This window comes from Kryptolebias marmoratus, linkage group LG15 (assembly GCF_001649575.2).
Source record: "Kryptolebias marmoratus isolate JLee-2015 linkage group LG15, ASM164957v2, whole genome shotgun sequence".
NCBI lineage: Eukaryota > Metazoa > Chordata > Actinopteri > Cyprinodontiformes > Rivulidae > Kryptolebias > Kryptolebias marmoratus.
Window position 1 is genome coordinate 6,837,122 of NC_051444.1, and position 21,958 is coordinate 6,859,079.

At 35.9% G+C, this 21,958-nt stretch overlaps 1 protein-coding gene across 3 annotated transcripts in view; it reads left to right on the plus strand.

Moving 5' to 3' along the window:
- The window catches only part of tub (TUB bipartite transcription factor), a 45,205-nt gene extending 23,413 nt beyond the window's left edge, over nt 1-21,792 (plus strand). Inside the window, exons 1-12 of one of the 3 annotated variants that reach the window (XM_017440044.3) lie at nt 1,051-1,669; nt 10,140-10,191; nt 11,469-11,631; nt 12,390-12,527; nt 13,510-13,665; nt 13,988-14,109; nt 15,905-16,096; nt 16,207-16,319; nt 18,678-18,792; nt 19,549-19,647; nt 19,777-19,948; nt 20,296-21,792. In XM_017440044.3, the coding sequence (XP_017295533.1) occupies nt 1,632-1,669; nt 10,140-10,191; nt 11,469-11,631; nt 12,390-12,527; nt 13,510-13,665; nt 13,988-14,109; nt 15,905-16,096; nt 16,207-16,319; nt 18,678-18,792; nt 19,549-19,647; nt 19,777-19,948; nt 20,296-20,429 (1,494 nt within the window). In that variant the 5' untranslated portion in view covers nt 1,051-1,631 and the 3' untranslated portion in view covers nt 20,430-21,792. Of the gene's footprint in view, nt 1-1,050; nt 1,670-10,139; nt 10,192-11,468; nt 11,632-12,389; nt 12,528-13,509; nt 13,666-13,987; nt 14,110-15,904; nt 16,097-16,206; nt 16,320-18,677; nt 18,793-19,548; nt 19,648-19,776; nt 19,949-20,295 lie in introns of those variants that run through there. The other 2 variants (XM_017440027.3, XM_017440036.3) reach the window with 2 other exon arrangements.
- The last annotated feature ends 166 nt before the right edge of the window (nt 21,793-21,958 follow it).

Genomic DNA, 21,958 nt, shown 5'->3' on the forward strand with positions numbered 1-21,958 from the left:
TTGACAATACAAGCAGTGCATTCAGGATATACATCTGAAATGTGTTTGATTGTGCAGTTAAATTTTATTTTCACTTGCGAAATACATTGAAACTACACCAGTAGAGCTTGGCTCAGTTTTATGGCTCGCTTGTTTTATTTGGCATTTAACCATCAGACTCAGTAAGTGGTTCTTGTTTTTAGATGCTAAAATTGATTGAGGAAAGATGCTTGATTGCACCTAATAGTTGCTCCAATGATGTCTTGTCTTTGCTTAAATACACTTTTCGCGAAACTGATTTATGTATTGCAACTTTATAGTGTGAGTGTGTGTTTCATCTGATCAGAAAATTACACATGTTCTGACCTTGGGCTAATGAACATTACAATATAAGCCTTGACACATAACAAATGCCTCAGCCATTATCTGTGAGCACGTGTGTGCCCACACCTTGTATATGAAAACAGTGCAGCTCAGCAAAAGTCCTTAGTTTAACCCAACAACTGGTGCAACAATACAGCAAACAAAAGATTTATATAGCAGCCTGGGGATATTTTTGCAGTAAGATGAGAACAGGATGCTTATCACACCTGTACCTATTAGAAATACATTTTCAAGGCCACTGCTGGTGATTTCACACATCAGATCCCACACCTAAAATTAAGATTTTTCCTCGTTGTGACAGAAGTTGCATGAATTGGCTCCTTGTAAATTGCTACAAGGAAGATGCTGGGTTTAACTGTCTATAGATGGACTTCTGAATAGCCCTGAGAGCACAGTAAGCGGTGTGTGTTTGTGGGGACAGAGGGAGGGCGGAAGCAGATGTGTGTGAGAGAGCTTCAGAGCTGTGGCACTATCACAGAGTGTCTTTGTCTGGCTGTGGAAAGTGTTGAATTAAAGACTGTTGGCACTAGTCTGCACTCTCATATGCTAATGTCTCTTCTGAGCAAATAAATAAATTATGACCCAGAAAACACATCTGAGACATGCTTTGTGCAATGCAGATAAGTGTGCAAGAAAAGATGCAGAAAGAAACGGTGTGTGTGGAGGGTAGCACTAGAATGAGTGGGTGGCATTGTGCAGAAATAGCATTGAAGGAACTTCAGGGAGCCCAAAGCAGAGGGCATTCTTTCATTTCCTTATTTTTTACTTAAGCTTTTGCTCTAACTGCCGCTGCAGGTGATGCTGCAAGACAGATAACGGGAGTTAGATCGGGCAAAGAGGCAGAGATCGAGATTTGGACTGAGAATAAAGAATGGGAGGGGGGATTTAAAGGGAAAGAAACGGAGGGAGATTCATACAGAGCCTACAGAGTGAGAGCGAGGGAAGGGAGCCAGCGCAGAGAAGAAGCAGAGACAGCGGATGAGAGAGGAGAAGAGGAGAGGCATTGACTGGAAGCATACACATGGATGAGAAGAAACGGCTATTTCATGTGCTCAGCATGCAAGGCTGAAGAGAGCGGCTGTCTGAGAGGATTGTTGGTCATCTGCTACTCTACTATTAGAGGACATCCAAAGATACACTGGGAATACAGAGCTGTGAGCAGAGGATGAACAGGCGATGTGAGCTCTCTGGCTGTGATCGCCGTCTTCAGACCTCATAGCTCTCGTGCTGGTGCTGTTGCAGGCCGTTAGCCTCGCACTTGATACAGAATGAGCTCCAAGCACTCCTCCGACTGGATTCCCTACAGGTATGGTACTGCATTCACCAGAACACATGAAAGAACGCGGCACTGAAGCAGCGGTTCAATTTGTGTCTATTTGAGCAGCGTTTAGTAGTTTCTGACTAGGAGATAAGACTGATGAGAGAAACAATGAAGTGATAAAATCAAAGTATTTAGTGTTGGAAATTAGATTTTTTTTCATGATGCGTTCAGAGGAAAAAGTGTTGCTCATATGGATTTATTTATAATTTTGACTGCAGAGAAGACAAAACCATTTTACTGAACTTTAGCTATAAAAATGTTTGAAAATTTAATCTTTCCTTGTATTCTTATATTATCTTGTTATTGTGTTAAAATATTTAATTGAATTTAAGTTTAACTGGAGTGTATTAATGTAGGTATAAGTTACAGAATTATAATAATTTAGCTACTTAATTTGAACCATTTTGTCATTTAAATCCCATTTTCTTAAAATAATTTGTGTCTAAAAGTGCTTTACGCATTTGCATCAATATGTTTCACATGGATCTTTTACTGGGCCATGTGGCTGATGCAGTCATTCCAGTTAAAGAAGAATTGATATATATTTTTGAGATAACAATTAAATTGGAACACTAATGAGCTTACGGCCTCCTGTTGTCAAACCTGTTTCTGCTCTAATCGGTTCAAGTGCAGTACCAACATTGCTGACTCTTTCCTCTGATTGAAAGCCCATTGCCATGGTTTCCCCCTTTTGCTTTGATGCCATTGGCTCATGGTTGCTATAAGATACAGTTAAAATCTGTGCGGACTTTGTTTTGATCCTAAGATTGAAGAGAAATCAGTCTCTATATATTTACAGAAGAAAATAAATTTAGAAACCTGGCTAGGAAGTAAATCAACCTTGACAAATAGCCAATAATTAATTTGGTAATTGCGCATTTTTGCCTCCTCATTGATTAACTTTTGTTTTAGAAAAGATTTGCTAAAAGATAAGAAAAACTACTGGGTTACAAAAGAAATACAAACATTAAACTAGGCTGTTTTAATCAAGGGAGATTAGTGACTTTTCATTGAGCGTCTTTTATTCCTTAAATCATGTGAAGCTGTTGTTAAAATGTCACGAGCATCTGTGCAGAGTTTAGAAAGCATCTGCACTCTGTTGCTCTGTCATCTCGTGCAGATATACAATCCATGCATTCGCAGAAATCAACAAAAAGAGGGAAGCATATCTCACAAATGCACACGTCCACAAAGAGGCAGTCGCTGCACAGTGGTTCTTCTTTGTAGGGACAGAATTCACCAGATTAGCTGTTTAAGCATCGGAAGACTAAACCTCTTGTTCTGTGGTTTTCCCTGAGAGGAGAGAACAAGCTCTTTAGCTCTTTCAAAAATAAAGTGGTGGAATTGTTTTGTTTTAAAACATAAATATTGGTCATAATTCATTCATTTGAAATTCTCATTTAAGGTTGATCAGGAAACAAAATAGTATTGTATAGTAAGCATTATTATTTCCATTCTTTCAAGGTCAATTTACATCTGTGCAGAGCACATCAGTTTCATTTTCCTTTCACACTATCAAATTTCACAGATGGCACCATGCAAATGAAAAATTAAGCTTAATTTTGTGTCATTCAGTGACACATAATGTGTGAAATCTGGTGACGCTTGTAAGACGACGCTTGTTTTAAAAGTGTCAGTGACGTATGACAGTCAAACTTCCACCCGGTACTAAATGTACTCCAAATTCAAACAGTTTCTTTCTTCAGTTTAAAATGTCCAACATTTACGGGCTTAGTTGTTGTTAATCAGTCCTGGATTTTACAAATGTTTTAACCGGCAGCACATGACAGCTGGTACAGATGCACTGATTACAATTTTCAGGGCCAATTCTCATTATTATTTAGTCATATTCTGACCCATTGAATCCTCTCATATTGCTCTAAAAAAATTATTGAAAGCATACAAAATAATAAAAGACTGTAAAAGACAATAAAACAATAAAATAAAAAAAAGTATATATAAATGACACCAGGTTACTGTTTCTTTTTTTGTCTAAAGATATTTTAGGTTACTGACTTATTTTTCTACAATATATTACCAGAGCTCTTTAACCATGACTTTTTTTTTTTTTACCTCCATCTTGAAACCTGACAGTGCACCAGTTAAGACAAAACCTTTCTCTACAAACTGTCAATTTAAATACATTTTGAAATCAGAAATTATAGGTTTTACAAGATTGGTTGGACTTAAAGATGTTGACTTACTTATTCTTTTCGTTACTGACTTTTAAAAGATCAACAAATATACCTCTGTAGAAAACCTTGTTTCTTTTAAGTAGCCCTTTCACCTTCCTCTAAGTTTATATTTAAAAACCTTAAAAATATTATAAGTGGCTAACTTTGAATTTTCATTTTAAAAAACTTCTACACCAGCATTATGTTATTGCTAGCCTAATTGAGCTATGGTGCAATCAAGGACAATACAACTAAAGTAGTGCTTTTAATCTGCTAGTCCCTGGTAATGTCAGTCAATGTGGTCATTCTTGCTATTGTATTCTCCTGCCAAGTAATCACTGCATATCTAGACAATAGGTTTTCATTCAGATTGTTTCTTTTCTACTTTTGCAAAAACAGAAATGATAGCTGAACACATCAGTAGGTTTGCATTTAGCAGTTTTTTTACAGTGAAAGTTTTGAGCATACAGCCCTTGTGGACATTTTAACATTATAGTTGCAATCATTTTTAGAGTGTAAAATGGCAAACAACAAAGATCTGTGAATTTTTGGTCAATTTTGTAATCTTTCAGAATTTTCAGTGTTACTCTGACTTTCAATTCACCTTTTAGCTAAAAGGTTTGTCGAAACTGAGGAAACTTAACTTATGCTTTACCAGACTGAGAGACTGAGCTTTCTGTTAGATCTATTGAATAGTCTGTTTCCAAAGAATGTAAAACCATCTGAAAACCCATCAGTTTGACATAGGACAAGAGTAACCAGAACACTTCACATGATAATGAGCTGTTTGACCTGCACTAGTGCTGCCATGTTTGTGTCATTATCTTCCCGTCTGATGCCTATTTTCACACTTGATTACTCTGATTGCAGACATTGAGTGCTTTGTTTGTCAGTATGTCTGACAGAAAGTGGGTAGTAAATAATTTTTATTGCAGCTGCGTGGGTTTTTGTCATCTTGTAGCACCCTGAATATTTATTGGCTGCTGCTGGATCCTAAAGACTCCTTTGTCATTTCCATGCCTTTGACAGAACAATTAAAGACTTAAAAAACATAACTAACATAAACAAATGTTTTCTGAATAGTGTCGTGGCCACTGGTGGTTTTTATTTGAAAGAAAGAATACAGAACAATAGGAACCAAAGGAGGAGGAGCATCAGAGGACATACAGCCTCTACATATGAAACACCTGTTTAACCACTGAGCATGGACTCCATACCAGCATTAAAAGATCAGTTATCTTTCTAACAGCTATAAATCACTATAAATGAGTGATTTTAATGAAAAAAATGTAAGTAAACTTAATACACAAGTAGATGCTTTCCATTCTGCTGTTGCCATCAAGTCCAAATTTCAGTTTATTTAGTAAGAAGTTGGATTATTTTGTCAGCTGACATCAGGTTTGTGTAAAATATGGTCTAATCAGGACTGTCAGAAATGTTTATGGTACGCTTTGTCATTAAGGACAGAAGTTCAGTAAAACATTTCTAATGTCTGTTTGGTTAAAGTCAAGCGTGACAAAAATATCTTCATCTTATCTTGTTATGTAACTGCTGATGATTCAAACAATTCTTTTAACACATTTCTTGAATTTGCATTTGGGGTTAATGTAAAACGCAGCAGGCACAATGATGAATTGGGTCACAAAATGTTAACATTAAAATATCAGCAAAATTAAGTATTTGGCAAGCACTACCCATTGATCCGCACTGAATCCACTACATTGAGTCCTTCATTGTTTCAGTGTGGATCACTGTCAGCTCATCAAGTATGGGCAGAAATAGTTCTTTATTTCCTGGTAACATATAGTGTGTAAAAGTAATTCCAAATATTCTTAAATTATTACTGAAAAGTCATATAAAGTAAGAAACAAATGCACTAATTGAAAGCTATATGATTTTCTGAAGTTGCTTATAAAAATTAGCAGGACGAAAACTAAATTTCTGTGGAAAAAATAGCAGTTTATGTAATTTCCCTATTCATCACAGATCAAGGGACACCTCTACCTCTCTGTCTTTCATCTTTTCTCCTCTGCTCCAGCTAATTCTCTCTGTATCTTCTGCATAAATCTTTCTAATTAAAGCCATAGAGGTTTCTCCGTGGACTGTGATGCTCAGCCACAAGAGCTGCGGGAACAATGAGCAGGTTTGTCACCAGTGATTAAAATCTCTGAAGAGAAGACTGGATGCAGAAAGGCAACAAACTCATCTCTTGTGTTGGATAAATATCCTGTTGTTTTGTTAACTGGATTTTTTTTTTTGTGGGGTTTTGTTTTGTTTTGTTTTTCTATCCACCTGTACATGCTGTTAAGGCATTGCAGTTGCAGAACAAGACCCCGTGGAGGTCACAAGAAAATCTGAGCAGGGTTTGATCGTCTGCAGAAGCAGACGAATGAGGTCCTGAATTTTAGACTCTATTAAAGCATGTGGTCCTAAAAAAATAAGATTTAAAACCTGTCTGGTTTCTGTCAGAAGCAAAGCCTACAGTTAATGTTTTTATTCAATAAAGAGACAGGAAAAGGCAATAGAAATTAAGTGCTGTTGATGTCTGGGGGAAGGATGCTTAACGATGTTACAGAGTAATACTGGCGTCTGTCAAATTCTAACTTTGTTTGTGGAACACACATTGTCCCAAATACATTCATAATTGGATTTGTTGCCATTGTGTGGTGCTTGATCTGTGGTTGTTTACCTTGAATGAGTTTTACTTAGTTCTCCATGTCCAAGTAACACAGACAGAGAGATGGACAAACTCTTACTGCATACTGATGTTCAATTTAATTCTACAAGCTGACATATCAGAGATGACTTAAATAGACAAGAAGAATATGTCAGAAAGGTTTTAGGTTCCTCGTCTTTGGTGGACTTTTTATGTTGAAACTGGCATCCTTCTATTATTTTGGTTTCAAGCTGTTTTCATGTAGGACCACCAGAGCTTTCCCCGAGAAGAAACATTTATTTTTCAGATTTATTTTTTGCACATGCACTTTACAGATGTTGAGTCTGCGTCGGCGATGAGTTCTCACAGCTAGAAACATGAAGGAATGCTACTGTGGTAAAGAGCACAAAGGGTACAGGATGTGGAAATCATTTATTTCATTCAAACAGTGATATTTTGATAGAGAATTATTTTCATCATTTGTCTGTTTATTTATTTGTTAAATAAAACTAGCTAGGACACTTTGTTGCTTAAATAAATTTCTAGGTGTCTAGCTCTAAATAACAAGTTCAAAAAAATCAAAATTATTTCTCCCAAACTGGTCTAAAACGTCTGATATCCCTAGACAAACAACCTCTTCCATATGCCATTATTAGGCCATGGTGCATCTATGAATAAGTACTTTATACCCTTACCTATGACTTATTACAGTTTGATCTCCGAAGTTGTTCAATGTTTAAATTGGACTTTTTTTTTTAACCTTACATCAGTTGGTGCATTGTTGAACTTTAGACACAGCAGTGTGTGATTTGCTTGTCTTTGCCACAGACAGACTCACTTCTTTAATTCACATTTCAAGGTAAACTAAAGTAAACAGGTTGTACCTGACTGCAGGTCTGGAGTTCTACACTAAAAGCCTCGGTGAGTTAGAAATTGTGTCTTTGATTTTAGTTTAATTAGAAAAAGTTGCATGTATTTTTCTTTGTCCTGATCAGTTATTATGTGTTGGTTTATGGAGGAACTTAAAATCAATTTATCGCAACAAAGTATCAGCTTTCTTTAACTCATTTTTAGGTAAATGCAGATTTTTTGTTTTGACTTTTGAATTATTTTTGGCTCTGGTAAGGTTGTGAAGTATTTATTTTAGTGCAAACTTTTAAACTGGTTATTTAGTTGTAGAACATAACAGTCAACCATCTTAGGTAGATGCTTACTGTTCCTTATTGTGATTCTGCTGAACGTTTCTTCCTGCTAAAATGGAGTCATTTTTCTCCACTGCAAATTTCAGATTTTACAGTCTAGTGTGGTTACATGCTTTGTTTATGTTTTTATGTATATTGCATTTTTTTTTACAACTTCTGTCCAAGCATGGACCTTTATTCTAATATTTGGTTTTTAGATCATCAAATATTAAAGACAGCACTAAAAAAATACTATGAATACGAATGAATTAAATTCTTATTTTTCATATTCTGTATAATTTAACTGGTACATTCACAAGTATTTTTAGTAAAGACAGAAAAAACTCCTGTTAACCTTTCCAGCATTGCCTGTTTTGCTGACCGTTTCATTATGTCAGGGTGTTCCAGCAAAGTCATCCCACAGATAAAGACATTTTGTTGCTAAAGCATGCACTCAGAGAGCCTTTAAAAAGGCCAAGAATAGATAAGTGGAATATATTGTGAAGGTGGTTGTGCACTGGGCCTTTTGAACAAGCAGACTTTTTGCGTTTGTGCTCACATCCTACATGCAAACAACACATGGCTGTCTTTGAGAGATGTCAAACATTTCTATTAGCACACGCAAAGCAACATCAGGACTCGGAGCAAGTTTCTTCGTCTGGTTTTGTGGCGATGCAGGGCACAGCAAGTCTCCTTCATCTAATATGATCTATCTAAAGTCAGCGCAAATGGTGACACAGATTCCAGGGATCTTCAAGAGGTTCACGAGTCAAACTGGGGCACATGGAGAAAATTGACAGCAGAGAGATGAATAATCAAGCTGGGTTAGGGAAGCTGCTGTTCATTTTTTTTCCCCCTTCCACATTAGTAGCTTGCTAAAGAAGAAAGCTTAACTATTTTTAAAACCGAATCTATGCTGCCATGAATAGCACATATCACCATATTTACAATATGTATGCATACTGTACATGATCCTTTGTTTTTAGGAGAGATGCTACTGTCTATGCTGTTTCTGAAGCCTTCCAAAATGTGGAGTCAGAGAAAAACTGCTGGAAAAACTGTTTGTCAGACAAGGTTGAGAAGATGAGTAGTTGTATCTCTAGTCACAGTAACTGACAGCGTCTAAGGCTTTATTTTTGCAAAATCTTTGTGGAAATGCAAATGAACTCACAGATGATACGCTGAACATTTTGATATTTAATAATGTCTCTGCTGACTGCCTGCTAAAAACTGAATCATTTGGTTATAATAAAATAAAATTGTGTTTTAATGAAAAGAAATGCTTATTTAATGAAAGTGTCATGGATACATGAGGGGTACAAGGAGACTAAGAGACTACTGTTCACATTTTTAGTGCATTTAATCCGTCAAATCATGTATTAATGTTGTAAACTGTAGTCAAAAACAAATACAAATTTATAATTGTTTATGCTATAAGCATCAAAAACAAACATGAATTTCCTTAAAATATCAGATTATGTTTGAGCCCTGTGTTATAAACATGTAGATATGACTTCTAGCAGTTATCAAAATCAGGATTAATATCCATGAATGATCGAATTAAAGACAGGAGGAGCAGTTTACATGTTTTCTTTTTGCGTTTTTGCTGTGTACTCTGCTTTTCTTCATCAGTCCAAAACCCTGCTTTGTCAGGGTAAGGATTGTCCATGTTTGTCATCAGGCAAAATATGATTATTTAACTAAAACTGGTTTTATTTTATAAGACAGCAAATAAAACAGAACTTTTTTTATTCATTTTACTTGGTAAAATAAGGTTCTATCTAAGTATATCAAACCAGTTGACATTTTTAATCTCATGACTTTTATTATTAGTTATTAGTTCATCACTATGTTTATAATGAAGTCAGTTTTGTTCTTTTTATTTTAAACTTCCACTCTTGAAGTCACATACATAAAGTGATAATTGGCTTTTTTTCTCCTTTTTTGGGGTCCTAAGTGATGAATAATGAATGCAGCAGCTGTAAAAAACATCTTGGAGCACAGCTTTGTTCTCACTACATAATGACTATTTTCATCAAGTAATCTTTAATCAAATGACTCGATAATTTATTTTCACTCTCGGCTTGAATTTAATTCCATTTTTGACCATCGTGAATTTGTGATTCGTGTTTAAGCAGGCGAATTGTCTATGAATACAAATGAATTAATTTTATTCAGAAGCTGCAATGATCTTTAATATATACTTGCCAAAAGAGCAGATGAACGCTCAGAGTGGTTAGCTAATAATGAGAAGATAATTGCTAATATTTTGTAAACCTTATTACAAATAAAATGTTATGCATAACTAATGTCTTGTTGTGGTGTTTATAAAGTTGATTTGCGTGTGAAACTGTTTCACTTGTAAAAAAAAAACACCAAATAAAAATAAGGACTCATCTTAGTATTTTACTTTATTTTTCCTCCTTTGTTCTTTTTCTCTGCAGCACTTTAGACGATGAGGGCACAAACCTCCGGCAACAGAAACTGGACAGACAGGTGAGCCTCAGCTGTTCTTCAGAATAACAAAGAAACACAAAAGATAAAATCAATCATAGCAGGGTAGCTTTATCATCACAAAGTGTTTCTGCCTTCATAAATCAGCCAAAATCAAATGTAGGCTCCATAGTCATTCTGATGAAACGGTTCAAACCTGAAACAACAAAATAATAAATAAAAAGCTGAATGTTTTTAGTGACATTTTGAATCTTACTAAATATTTTTCTCTGATATTTCTAAAAAAAAACACAAGTTATAACAGATGTGTTTGTGTAAAACCACAAATCTGAATCAGAAAGTGCAGAATTTCTCAAACAACCTGATGTTTGGGTGCTTCCTCCTCTGATGATACTGCTGGGATTATTTGTTGTCAGCATCACTGTACCAAAATGTTCTCACTTCTTTTCCAAGTACGGTGACAACTGCTAGTTTTCCTTTCCTGCAATCTTACTTTTGTTTACAATGTTTGTCAAATCAGCTCGAACAAAAAATTTCTGTTCTGCAGAGGAATGTTGAAATCATTGCAAGCATTGCAAATCATTGAAATATTATTTAAAACATTGTTAGTCAAAATTCTTTTCATTGGTTCTCTAAAGTATTTCAGTTTAAGGGTCAAAAACATTTATACTGGACTGTTCACACATTTCATACTGTAATCTATATACATAAAATTTTGATTTTATATATATTTATGCTGTTTATTAGTTTTATTAGCAACCAAATACCAATAGAAATGTTCATTAATATCTCACATGGGCAATAAGAAGTAGCCCTTGGATCATTTCAATCCACCCCCCAACGTCTTCATACAAAGAAAACTATCTTGAAATACATTACAAATAATCCACAAAAATGCAGCTTTCAGGTTATCAAGTGAAAGGAAGCAATTCTTTGTGTATTTTTGCAGATGATGTGATATTGTGTATAACAGATGCAGGTTGCACAATATGCACAAGTTTCAATTCAATCTGTGGCCCTCTGATTCAGTGAGGTATTTAAAATGGCTCTTTGTAAAACAATAGTTGCACACCTTCTGGATAATCCTAATAAAGTATAGTAACAACATCATCATTTTATAAACATAAGAGTTTCCGACATGACTGTCAGATTCTCTGATACAACCCGCAGCACATGTTGTTCTTATTGTGGTAACTGGTGTTTTAGTTTGGATTGAATTGTTTCTGTTTAGTGATGTATAATATCAGAATGTAACATGTTTTATCTGCCCAAACTCATTTTCCTTGTGTCTGGGTATGTTTTTGTCCTTAAAATGCCAGCGAGCACTCCTTGAACAAAAACAGAAGAAGAAGAGGCAAGAGCCTCTGATGGTCCAGTCTAATGTGGATGGGAGGTCTCGGACTCGTCGGACCAAACAGAGCGAGGAACAGGCTCCGCTGGTGGAATCGTACCTCAGCAGCAACAGCAGCACCATCTATCATGGTATTCTTGATGTTTGAGAAGCTTCACAAAATTCAATAATTTGTAAATACTTGAACTCAGTGACGTGTTCTAACAATCAACATCCACAGTGTAGACCTTTTTCTGTCAGGGTCTCCTCAGGGTTTAAAGGGATAGGGCCTTTTGACCCTGGGCAAGGGTTAGACGCTACTCAGGGTTTAAAAACATAAAAATTAAAATTAAATTCACTTTTTAGAACAAAGCATCATTCTTCAGATTGTCTTTCACTGTTTTCAGTTGACAGTAACAGAAATTTTCTCATGTAGTCTGTCAACATTTCTGCTGCAGCCATTGATACAGAGCTGCATGCAAACCAAAGCAAGCAAGAGCTGAAGTGGTGTTTGGGTGGGGACTGATGAAGTCCTCTTATCTTCACACAGAAACCAGAGCTGTGCGTCTAATTCCCAGTTCTAATCTCTAGTTTCTGGGCCTCAGGCCACGAGTTGTCTCATTTCCTGCCAAGAGAACAGGAAAATGTTGACAAAATATTTTTCTGCATTTTTAAATAATTCAAAGGAGAGATGGGGAATAAAACCAACCAGTGCTGCCAAAGAATTAATAAAAAATATCTGACCTTCTTTTGCTTTGAGGTGTGGAGTTATTTCAGCCTCGTTTTTGTCATTCTGTTGTTAATGAACAATATTTTTTTGAGCAATTACAATTATGTTCATCCTTATTGTTTCATCTCTGTTAGTTATCCATCTGCGTGTGCTGCTGGTTTTCTCCATCTCTGTGTTTAGTGCAAGAAGCTGAACGGGAGGAGGTGAAGGTGACATCGGACACTCAGCTGCCTCGCTCAGCTAAAAAAGGCAAAGCATCGGCCAGCTCCACTCCACAAACAGGCAGCGACAAGAAGGAGAGGAAGGGGAAGCACAAAGGTCAGCCTGCCACGACTAAAACAAACAGCTCACGGGTTATGTAATATATTGGTCAATTTTAAAGACCAACTGAAAATTTGAGTTAATTCAAGCAGCTCACAACATGAGGGAGAAGAAATAAAATGATCATCCAGCAACTGTACCCTCTTTGTTAGCCTCAGATATTGTTAATTATGCTGGTTTTTTTAATCCATATCTGGCAACAACCGTTACTCTGCTGTGATATGTGTTAGACTTACACAAAACAAAATGATACATGATGTGCAACCGAAGAGGAAAAGGTGCAACTGAAGAGGAAAATATGACTTTATTAGTTTAAAATAGAGCCATGTTTCCCTTTTTGGAATATAGTTTTTTTTAGCATTCACATTATGAAGCATGTTTTAGTAAAGTACCATAATGGTTAAAGGGATTCTTCAGGTATTTGTAGTGATGTCATGAGGCATTAATGAACATTCTTAGTTCTTAGAAGAATAATATAATGACATTTTGACAAAATGATGACAACATAAACAATCGGTTCAGTAGATGTTTATGTTTGGAATTACCAGATAAAATTTAGAATTAAGTAAAAAATTGCAGGGACATCGAAACAAGTTAGATAATATTTACTTACACTGACATTATGGTTAAACTTATGGTGAGCGATACGTTAACATGCGGTTTTAGAATATTCTTGATTCCCTCAATGTACACCTCTAAAGGAAAGAAAGTAAAATGGAAAACAAAAGAAGTTATTTGTATTTTAAGGCAAAAACAACCTAGTTAAATATAAAAACAAGGCGCATACCCAAAGCTGATATAAGCCAATGTTATCACATTTTCTCAGGCTTGACAGCCGTTGGAATGAATGGAACTGTTGTCTTCATTTTAGGAAACAGCTGCCTTGGTTTTTGTTTAGCTGAGGTGCTTTTGTGCATGTAGAGTAATAAAAAGGTAACAGCATTCTGACAGAGTTTGTTCTTGTGGGCTGATGGCCCAGCAGCGACCGACGGCCTGGCTGCCCAGCAGGACGATGGTCAGATTCAGATCCTGACGGTGGGACATCCCACCACAGAGGAGGCCGAGTCCGAGCCCGTCATGAGCTGCACTCAGTCGCAGAGTAAACAGGATCTACGTGTCACCATGCTAAAGAAAGGTACTCTCACTTCATTTATGATAACATCAGCCCTTATTTACTCCCACATAAGTCTGGTTCACTGCTTTGATGACTCTGGTAGGAGGATTATTTTTTGGATTTATTTACAGGTACTCATTATTACAATGTTCTAATGTATCCACTTTGTTTAATTAGGGAGATCATTTACTGAAGGTGGCCATTAAAGGGTGATTGAAGTGATGATAATGACCCTGTTCAACATTATTAGGATCTTGAACCATTAGTGAATCAGTGCAGCTCAGAAAGTCAGTGGCTGTGATACCTCCTTTCATTTTGTGTTTTTCTCTTTTTAAATCTTCAGGTATATCCAGCAGTATGAATTTCGATGAAGAAGAAGATGATGAAGATGAAGTTAGCTCCAGTTCTTCACAGCTTAACAGCAACACGAGACCAGGCTCTGCCACCAGCAAGAAATCATGCAAGGTAAAAATGAATTTCACAGCACTTGTCTGTAACTCTTGACGTGTATTTCTGCCCAGCAACCAGGACTAGCACTATGTGCCTGTGAATAATAAGCAGAGAAAACCTGATTTAAATCATTTTGCTCAGCTTGACTCTTAACAATTTCATGCCTGAAAGCAGAGTAATTGACAATTACAGTTTAATTTATTAGAAATTAAGTTCTTTGCCATTCCTGGGAGCATTATTTGTGTTTATTTGCCACCAAAATGTTATCTCAAAGCAAGCGCTATATATTTTTTTAAATAACTGGTGCGTGCACAAAGTTTGTAGAGCAAATATTTCATGCTTCATAACTTCAGAATTTGTACTGTAATGGATTTAGGATACAGACTTAGATTGCAGCCCCAGAAAAAGGCCCATTTGAGACTGCTGCAACCAAGCACAAAGTTTCTGAAAATATTTTGACTGTCTTTTCAAAATGGCTTTGTCTGAAACCCTTAGATAAACACAATCAATAGTAATTGATTGAAAAGCATCACAATAAGTAGAGAAATAGCATTTTCTGAAAAAAATGCAGTGTGAATGCTGAGTGCTTTCTTGAAATTTGCCAAAGAAGCTGAAAGTGAGTTGTAAACAAAGCTAAAAGGAGCAAAATGCTAACTTAATGTAAGAAGAAGCAAAATGCTAGCTAAAAGCTAAAAGTAGCCAAAGACTAGTTTAAGCTTAAACTATCGGTTGCTAAAAACTCAAAGTAGCATAGGAAGACCGAAATAGAGCAAGTATTCTGAAGCAGATTTTAAAAAGAATCATGCTTCTGAAGGAACTGAAGAGATCTCAGTGTATTTCCATGTGGAAAATATTTATAAATAAAGTTAAACATTATGAAATGCATGAAAGTTACAAAAACAAAAGTCATGGCACCTTTGTCCTAAATGAGCTGAACATTTTGATATATAAATGTCTAAAACTGCACAAAGTATGCAGAAGTAGTTGCAAAAACAGTATGGAAAAATGAAAAACAGTAAAATCATGTTGTGGATGCTCATACACCAAGCACAATAATGCTTTTCAATGGTTTATTGAGTGGATTAAACAACAACTTTTGAGATTCACAGACAGAAATCTGAAAGAACTTAAATTATTCTTTAAATCTTATAACTTACCATTTCACACTGTCTATGAAGTTATTTTAGTCCGGCGTCCTATTCAAGAGTGAAACAAAACGCACTGAGCTAAATCGCTTGTGCGTTCAAATCTATAACTGTGAACTGATCAATATTTGAGCTCTGGAAGATTACTTCACCACACAGCTTTTTTCAAATCAACAGCACGAGTCTCCTGAGATGCCTTTTTGAAAAAAAACACGTTTGAGATTTGCTGAGGCTTCTTCTGAATACCAAACTAAAAATGTCTGAGTGAGGATGACTAATCAAAGCAGCCTCAGCTCACTCCTCGATGTCTCACTAATCTTTTATTAACCTTTATTAACTTATTACAATGGGAAGGTTGATTTAGTGTAGACAAGAACAAAACAAGAACCATAATTTGAGATAAAACAAAACCTTTGCTTTGGTATAATGACCAATCTTTCTCTGCGTTATTCTAATCTTTTCCTTTAGTCGGTTCAATCTTCTTTCCTACACCAAGTCCTTATTTTAGACACAGTGTGCTCATTACCAGTCCCAGGGGATTGGTAATGAGCTTCATTACCAGCGTGATGAAGCTGCTTCATCACGCTGCTTCACTTTGTTTTAATGAAAGTTTACTTTAACGCATCACTCATCAGTTAAGTATGTCACCCTGCTGTCTCCTGCAGGATGTGGCCTCAGCACCCACTCCGCCTGTCAGCGAACCTGCCATCGATGTTGAGGATTTAGAGGAGTTTTCTCTGCGACCCGCACCGCAGGGGGTCAGAGTGAAATGCAGGATTACCAGGGACAAGAAGGGCATGGACAGAGGAATGTATCCTACCTACTACCTTCACCTCGAAAGGGAGGATGGCAAGAAGGTGAGAGGGATTCAAAAGATTTAAAAGCTGCAGTTTTCTGGATTTAAATGGGACTCCTCAGTGTGATGTGTTTCTGTGAAATTTAGTTTTATTGACTTGGTTTGACTCAGGTGTTCCTGTTAGCTGGCAGGAAGAGGAAAAAGAGTAAAACTTCCAATTACCTCATCTCCATCGATCCCACTGATCTGTCCCGTGGTGGAGAGAGTTTCATCGGTAAACTGAGGTAAATCCTTAAACGCCTCAGCATGCTTCATGAGATAATTTGCACTGGGAGTGATTTAGGCTGAGAAATAATTCTACTTGAATGAACTTTTCTGCTGACAGTGCTGCTTGCATTTAATATTATTCTGCTTTTATAAACTTGTCTGCAGTGGGTTATAGGGTATATTTTGCTGACGTGTGTGATCAGTTTTAGTTGACCTGTGAGAAAAACAAACCAGGGCATCCTCACATGTGTGATACCCTAAAGTGGAGTTCTGTAAAAAGATTATGAATAATTATTATCTCACTTGTTGTAGATAGCTCTTTCACACATCTCAGATTAAAGATATATGGATTAGTTTTAGCCAGATTAATGAGGCAGAGGTTAATCTGAGCTGAGCCAAAACCAAATTTAATTGCTGCCATCTTAAAACAACTCCAGTTTAAAAAAAAAAATCAGAATTATTCATGTAAATTTTATTTTATAAATGTTTACATCACTGTCAATTTTGCATAACAAGGTTTTACATTACAAATTATATGATTTTTTTGTAGCAGCAGCTAACTGTAGCACTTCTGGTGCAGCTTGGGACACTTTCTGCAAAATATTTATGTTTCTGCTGGACTAACCATGTTATGCAAAATCGATGGTGGTGTAAAGGTTTATTAAAAAGCGTAAAGAGATACCCACAACAAGTAAGATATTAATTGTTCATAATCTTTCCACAAAACCCCACTTCCAAAGATCTGAACCATCCCTTTATGTGCTGTATTCATTTAGCTTCTCTACATAAGACGTACAACTTTGAAAAATATTTTTAACATCCTCATGTGAACTCATTGTTAAAAATGTTCTTTGAGCTGTTCATTTAAATTTTTAAAGATTTTAATGCTGAAGAATGTGTAAAAAGTGTTGAATTCTTCAGTGAGAAGCTTGAAGCAGCACCAGCAGCTCCGTGGGAACTCCTCTGCAGTGCAATCAAACGTGGCTCTGCGGAGCTTTTTAATCTTCAGAGCGGGACTGACCGCCTGTCAACGTGCTGCTCCAAACCTCCGCAGCTACAACTCTGCTTGAATGATTGAGATCAAAATGTGAATGAACACTTACCTTTCAGCTTGCGCTTTTCAAGGGTCCTTGAGGAGATTGGCTTAAATGAGGCATGGCTTCAAAAAGAGTCATACAGCTTTTTAAAGATGTGAAGGTGAAGCACTTTTAAAAAAAATAGCATCTTCTTTTAAGACCGACTTTAACTTAAAACACTACATTTAGATCAATGTTTGTGCTGCTCAGCAAGGTGCACTGAATTAAATGCTTTGTGAAAAAAAGAAATGCAGAAAACCTAGCCTTTAAAAACAGATGATCTCATTATTTCTGACTTTTAGTTTCTTGCTATGAGAAACACATTTACCCACATTTGACATGCAAAATGTGTATGTGTATGTCTCAAATCCACAAAGTCTGTTTCTTTGGTTTACATATAATTGGTGATTCTTTTTATTATTATTATTTGAAATCATTTTACTATCTTTTGGCTTTGCAGTATTTTCTAATTCAGTTTTAGTTTTTTTTTTCCTCCTCTACTCCTCTGAATATTTGAGGTGATGTAAAAATTTGTAGATTTAGGCTTAGGAAATTCATTTTCAAATAATGTTTTTTTTATAACTTCCATGGATGTTCTTCACAAAAAAAGTGTTAATAATAAAGTATTTACAGCAATCCGCAGCCCTAGGAGAAGTAACAAAAGAGCTGTAAAAGTTTGTATTTTATTAATCCAGTGGTTTTCACTCTACATAATAAAAATACAATATAAGGGCTTAAGGCAGTGTTTAATCCACAAGAGGAGTATTAAGAATCTTAATTATAGGATTAAACATTGCAGATACAGGATTGGATCTCCATAAGACACTTTTTTGCACACGTTTACATGATTATACCAAGATTTGAATTTGTTCCAAAGTTAAATTTGATTTGCTAATTATTTTCCTACATACAAAAAGGATAAAACAGGCCTTCTGGACTTTTGCCTTTAACTGTATTGAATTGATAACCTCTGGAACTTCAGTCAAATCCAGAAGCTGACCTACATTTTTTTCAAGTTCAAGAAATCAGTAGCTCAGGCACAACTCTGAATCTCTGGTGTTAAAGCAACAGATGGATTTGTGATTGCACCGTCTTGCCCTTCTGCTAGTTTTATCTGCAACTTATAAACTATTCAAAATCATAAATTATAAACATATGCTGTATACTATTTTTAAAATAATTTGTTTGTTTTTTTTACTTGCACTTCATAGCAGCTGATAATTTTACAGCCTGTATTTGTACACTTATGCTTTTTAATTCAACTCCATGGTAATATGTTAATTTGTTTGTTTTTTGGAGGTCTAATCTCATGGGAACCAAGTTTACTGTTTATGACAACGGTCTGAATCCCATGAAGAGCACCTCAAGCCTTGAAGCTAGCAATCTGCGTCAAGAGCTAGCAGCCATTTGCTACGTGAGTTAAAATCTGCATCTGCATTTATAGTTTCTCTAATGTTTATTATTGAATAGATTTTTTTTACATTAGTTTATCATATTATCATATTACAATAGACATATTTCTTACAACAGCTGTCCCTAAGCTTTTTTTGACAAGACAACTTCTCACAAAATAGTGTGGGGAAAAAAGTTAGTTATTTTACTCATTTTTGCCAGTGTTAGCTTGTGGGTTTGCTTGTATGTGAAAAATAACTGTGACTGAGTCAGATACGATAAAGAGATGTGAACAGAAGTGGTCATTTTTCAAAATGAAATACCCTGCAGACGAATGCATACAAAAAAAAATCCTATCAATTAAAAAATATATATTTTTATCAGTCCTTGGCCTGGTTTACAGGATTAAATTAAATGTCCTTACTTTATAAAATGCAAAATAAAACTGGACAATTTAGAATTACAGGAGAAACCACCCACTAAGCCAGCCATATAAGTCATTTTGATTGTATTTAGAGATTTAAACAACAAACTGAAATTCTAATTGACATTTATTTATAATCTAAAACATGATTGTATAACTCTAATGAAAAACATATATCAGTAAAAATGTGATTAGCTTTATTCAAAAACATCTTATCTGGTTCAAAGTAGTGTGAAATTTACTTATTATTTATTGCTTAATTATCATTATTAATGATTTGGATATGATCTTATTGAATTATTCATTCTCCTGCTTCTGTCTTCCAACATCTTCATCACTTTGTCTTTAAACCAGGAAACCAATGTCTTAGGATTCAAGGGACCTCGTAAAATGAGCGTCATTATTCCTGGAATGAACATGGACCATGAGAGAGTGTCGATCCGACCGCGGAACGTAAGTCTTACCTCTTCTCTTGTATCCGCTTCGCCATATTAACCAGCTCGGCTCACTTTTATACTTGTGTAATTGATCAGAGAACAGCGACGTCCACGTCTGAAGCCAGTTGATTGTTCTTCATTACAGGAGCATGAGTCACTGCTGGCCAGGTGGCAGAACAAGAACACAGAGAGTGTGATCGAACTTCACAACAAGACGCCTGTGTGGAATGATGACACACAATCCTACGTGCTAAACTTCCACGGCAGAGTCACTCAGGCTTCTGTTAAGAATTTTCAAATCATTCATGACAACGACCGTAAGTTTCATATGCCAGTTTTTTATTAGGTCCAAAAGTTTGCTAAGATTTTAAAACATATCTGGAAAGGCAGGGTATTCTTAATTTATAGTGCAGAAAAGAGCAAATGGCTGCTTTGTCTGATATCTAATGGTCAGTATAGCACCAGACAACTTTATGCAACACTAACTACAATTAGTCTAGTCTGCACTTTGATGTATGTGCTCATCAATGTAAAGTGAAAATAAATCTTGTTGCATAGCTTTCTTGAATCAAAATATGAGCTGTCTGACACATTTTGATTCAGGATGAATGTTAAACCATGCAAGGCTTATTTGCACTTTTTTAAAATGTGTTTTTTTCTGCAGCCGACTACATTGTGATGCAGTTTGGCCGCGTGGCGGAGGATGTCTTCACCATGGACTATAACTACCCAATGTGTGCCCTGCAGGCCTTCGCCATTGCCCTCTCCAGCTTTGACAGCAAGTTAGCCTGTGAATAGACGCAGGCCTGAAGGTCAGAAGATCTGGTCCATCTTAAGGGCTGTTAATGTGTCTCTTGGGCTGGTTTGGGCATCTCCAAAACTCCCAGTTCCCTGGAAGTCCTGCATAATCCAAAATGCTTTGTGGGCCTCAAGTTTTATGTCTATGTGTGTGCCTGGGGGGGGGGGCATGGTTTTGGTTAGTGGAAGAAAACAAGCACAAATGTTAATCTTCTTGCAAAATGAAATGAAACTGTCTTGATACCTATTGTCATTTTGTACTGTAATGGCATTATAAAAACCAACACTGTTTCTTTATGTAGTAAATATATACATTTAACATTTACTTATCTGTAAAGTATAATTAACAGTCACACAAGTTTTAACAACTCACTGGATTTTTTCTGACACTCTCACACACTTCAGCAAGCATGGATATGTCTTACGTAGTTGGTAAAATCAAAAATATCTTTCTCATCATAGTGTTTATTTTCTTATTTCTATTTTTACATCATGATGATTTGTTTTACTGTCATTTATTACATCTTTAACAGTGTTAGCTCTATGGTGCTTCATGAATTAGCATCGCGAGAAAATCACTTGCTTCCATCATGAATCAATTAGAGACTGAGTATGAAAAAGGTAAAAAGCATGTTCCACAGTTCTGCGTAACTTAAAAAGTATAATGTTTTCTATGTGAATGTGAAGGACGATGGTGCACTATACTGTGAAACTATAATGAAAAACAGATACTTTTGACATTCTTTCTTGTGCCTTTTTAAGACTAATTCCAGTGTTAAACTTTAGCCACAAAATGAGCTGAATTTGAACTGGATTACATTTCCTGCTGTAATTCTCTAAATTCAGCCTGTCTCAGGCTTATAAATTAGGCTGATTAAATACCCTGGTTTGCAAAACATCCTGGATCTACTATTCCAAAAGGATATAATTGGATATCCTTTCATCTGTATTTTAAAATTACATTTAATGGCCTACAACCCATTGCACTAACAGAGATGTGTAATTATTTATGCTGTTGTGTACATCAGACAACAGATACAGCAACTATCAAAGGCACTCAGGCTTAAGTTTGTGTTCATTACTCCAAAGTTTATTTACAACTGAACACAGATTCACTTACTGCCAACAAAGAGTTTAAATCCACCTTTGGTTTGAACACTTATTTCATAATTTTCTTTACATCTTTGATTAACTTTATTCCCCACTGAGGTACAGTTTGATACATCCCTCATCTGAGCGGCAGTAAATCTCTATGTTTCTCACATTTTTACTCAGTGTTCTTCTTCTTGCTTCTTACGGAGCAGTATCTTTTCTCATAAAGCAGTAGATTTTATATTTTATGACGGTAAGAAAAAAAAAAAGCTGAATGACAGCAAAGAACAATCTCTGATACGGCTTCTTGTTACTGTGGGTTATGAGACAAAAAAAAACTTTAGCAAATGCGCTATTCTTGTACTCAATTGTGTTGTAACTATTTTAAATTTCTATTTCCAAAATGTTGATACTCTTGCTGTAAAGTCTGCTTTTCT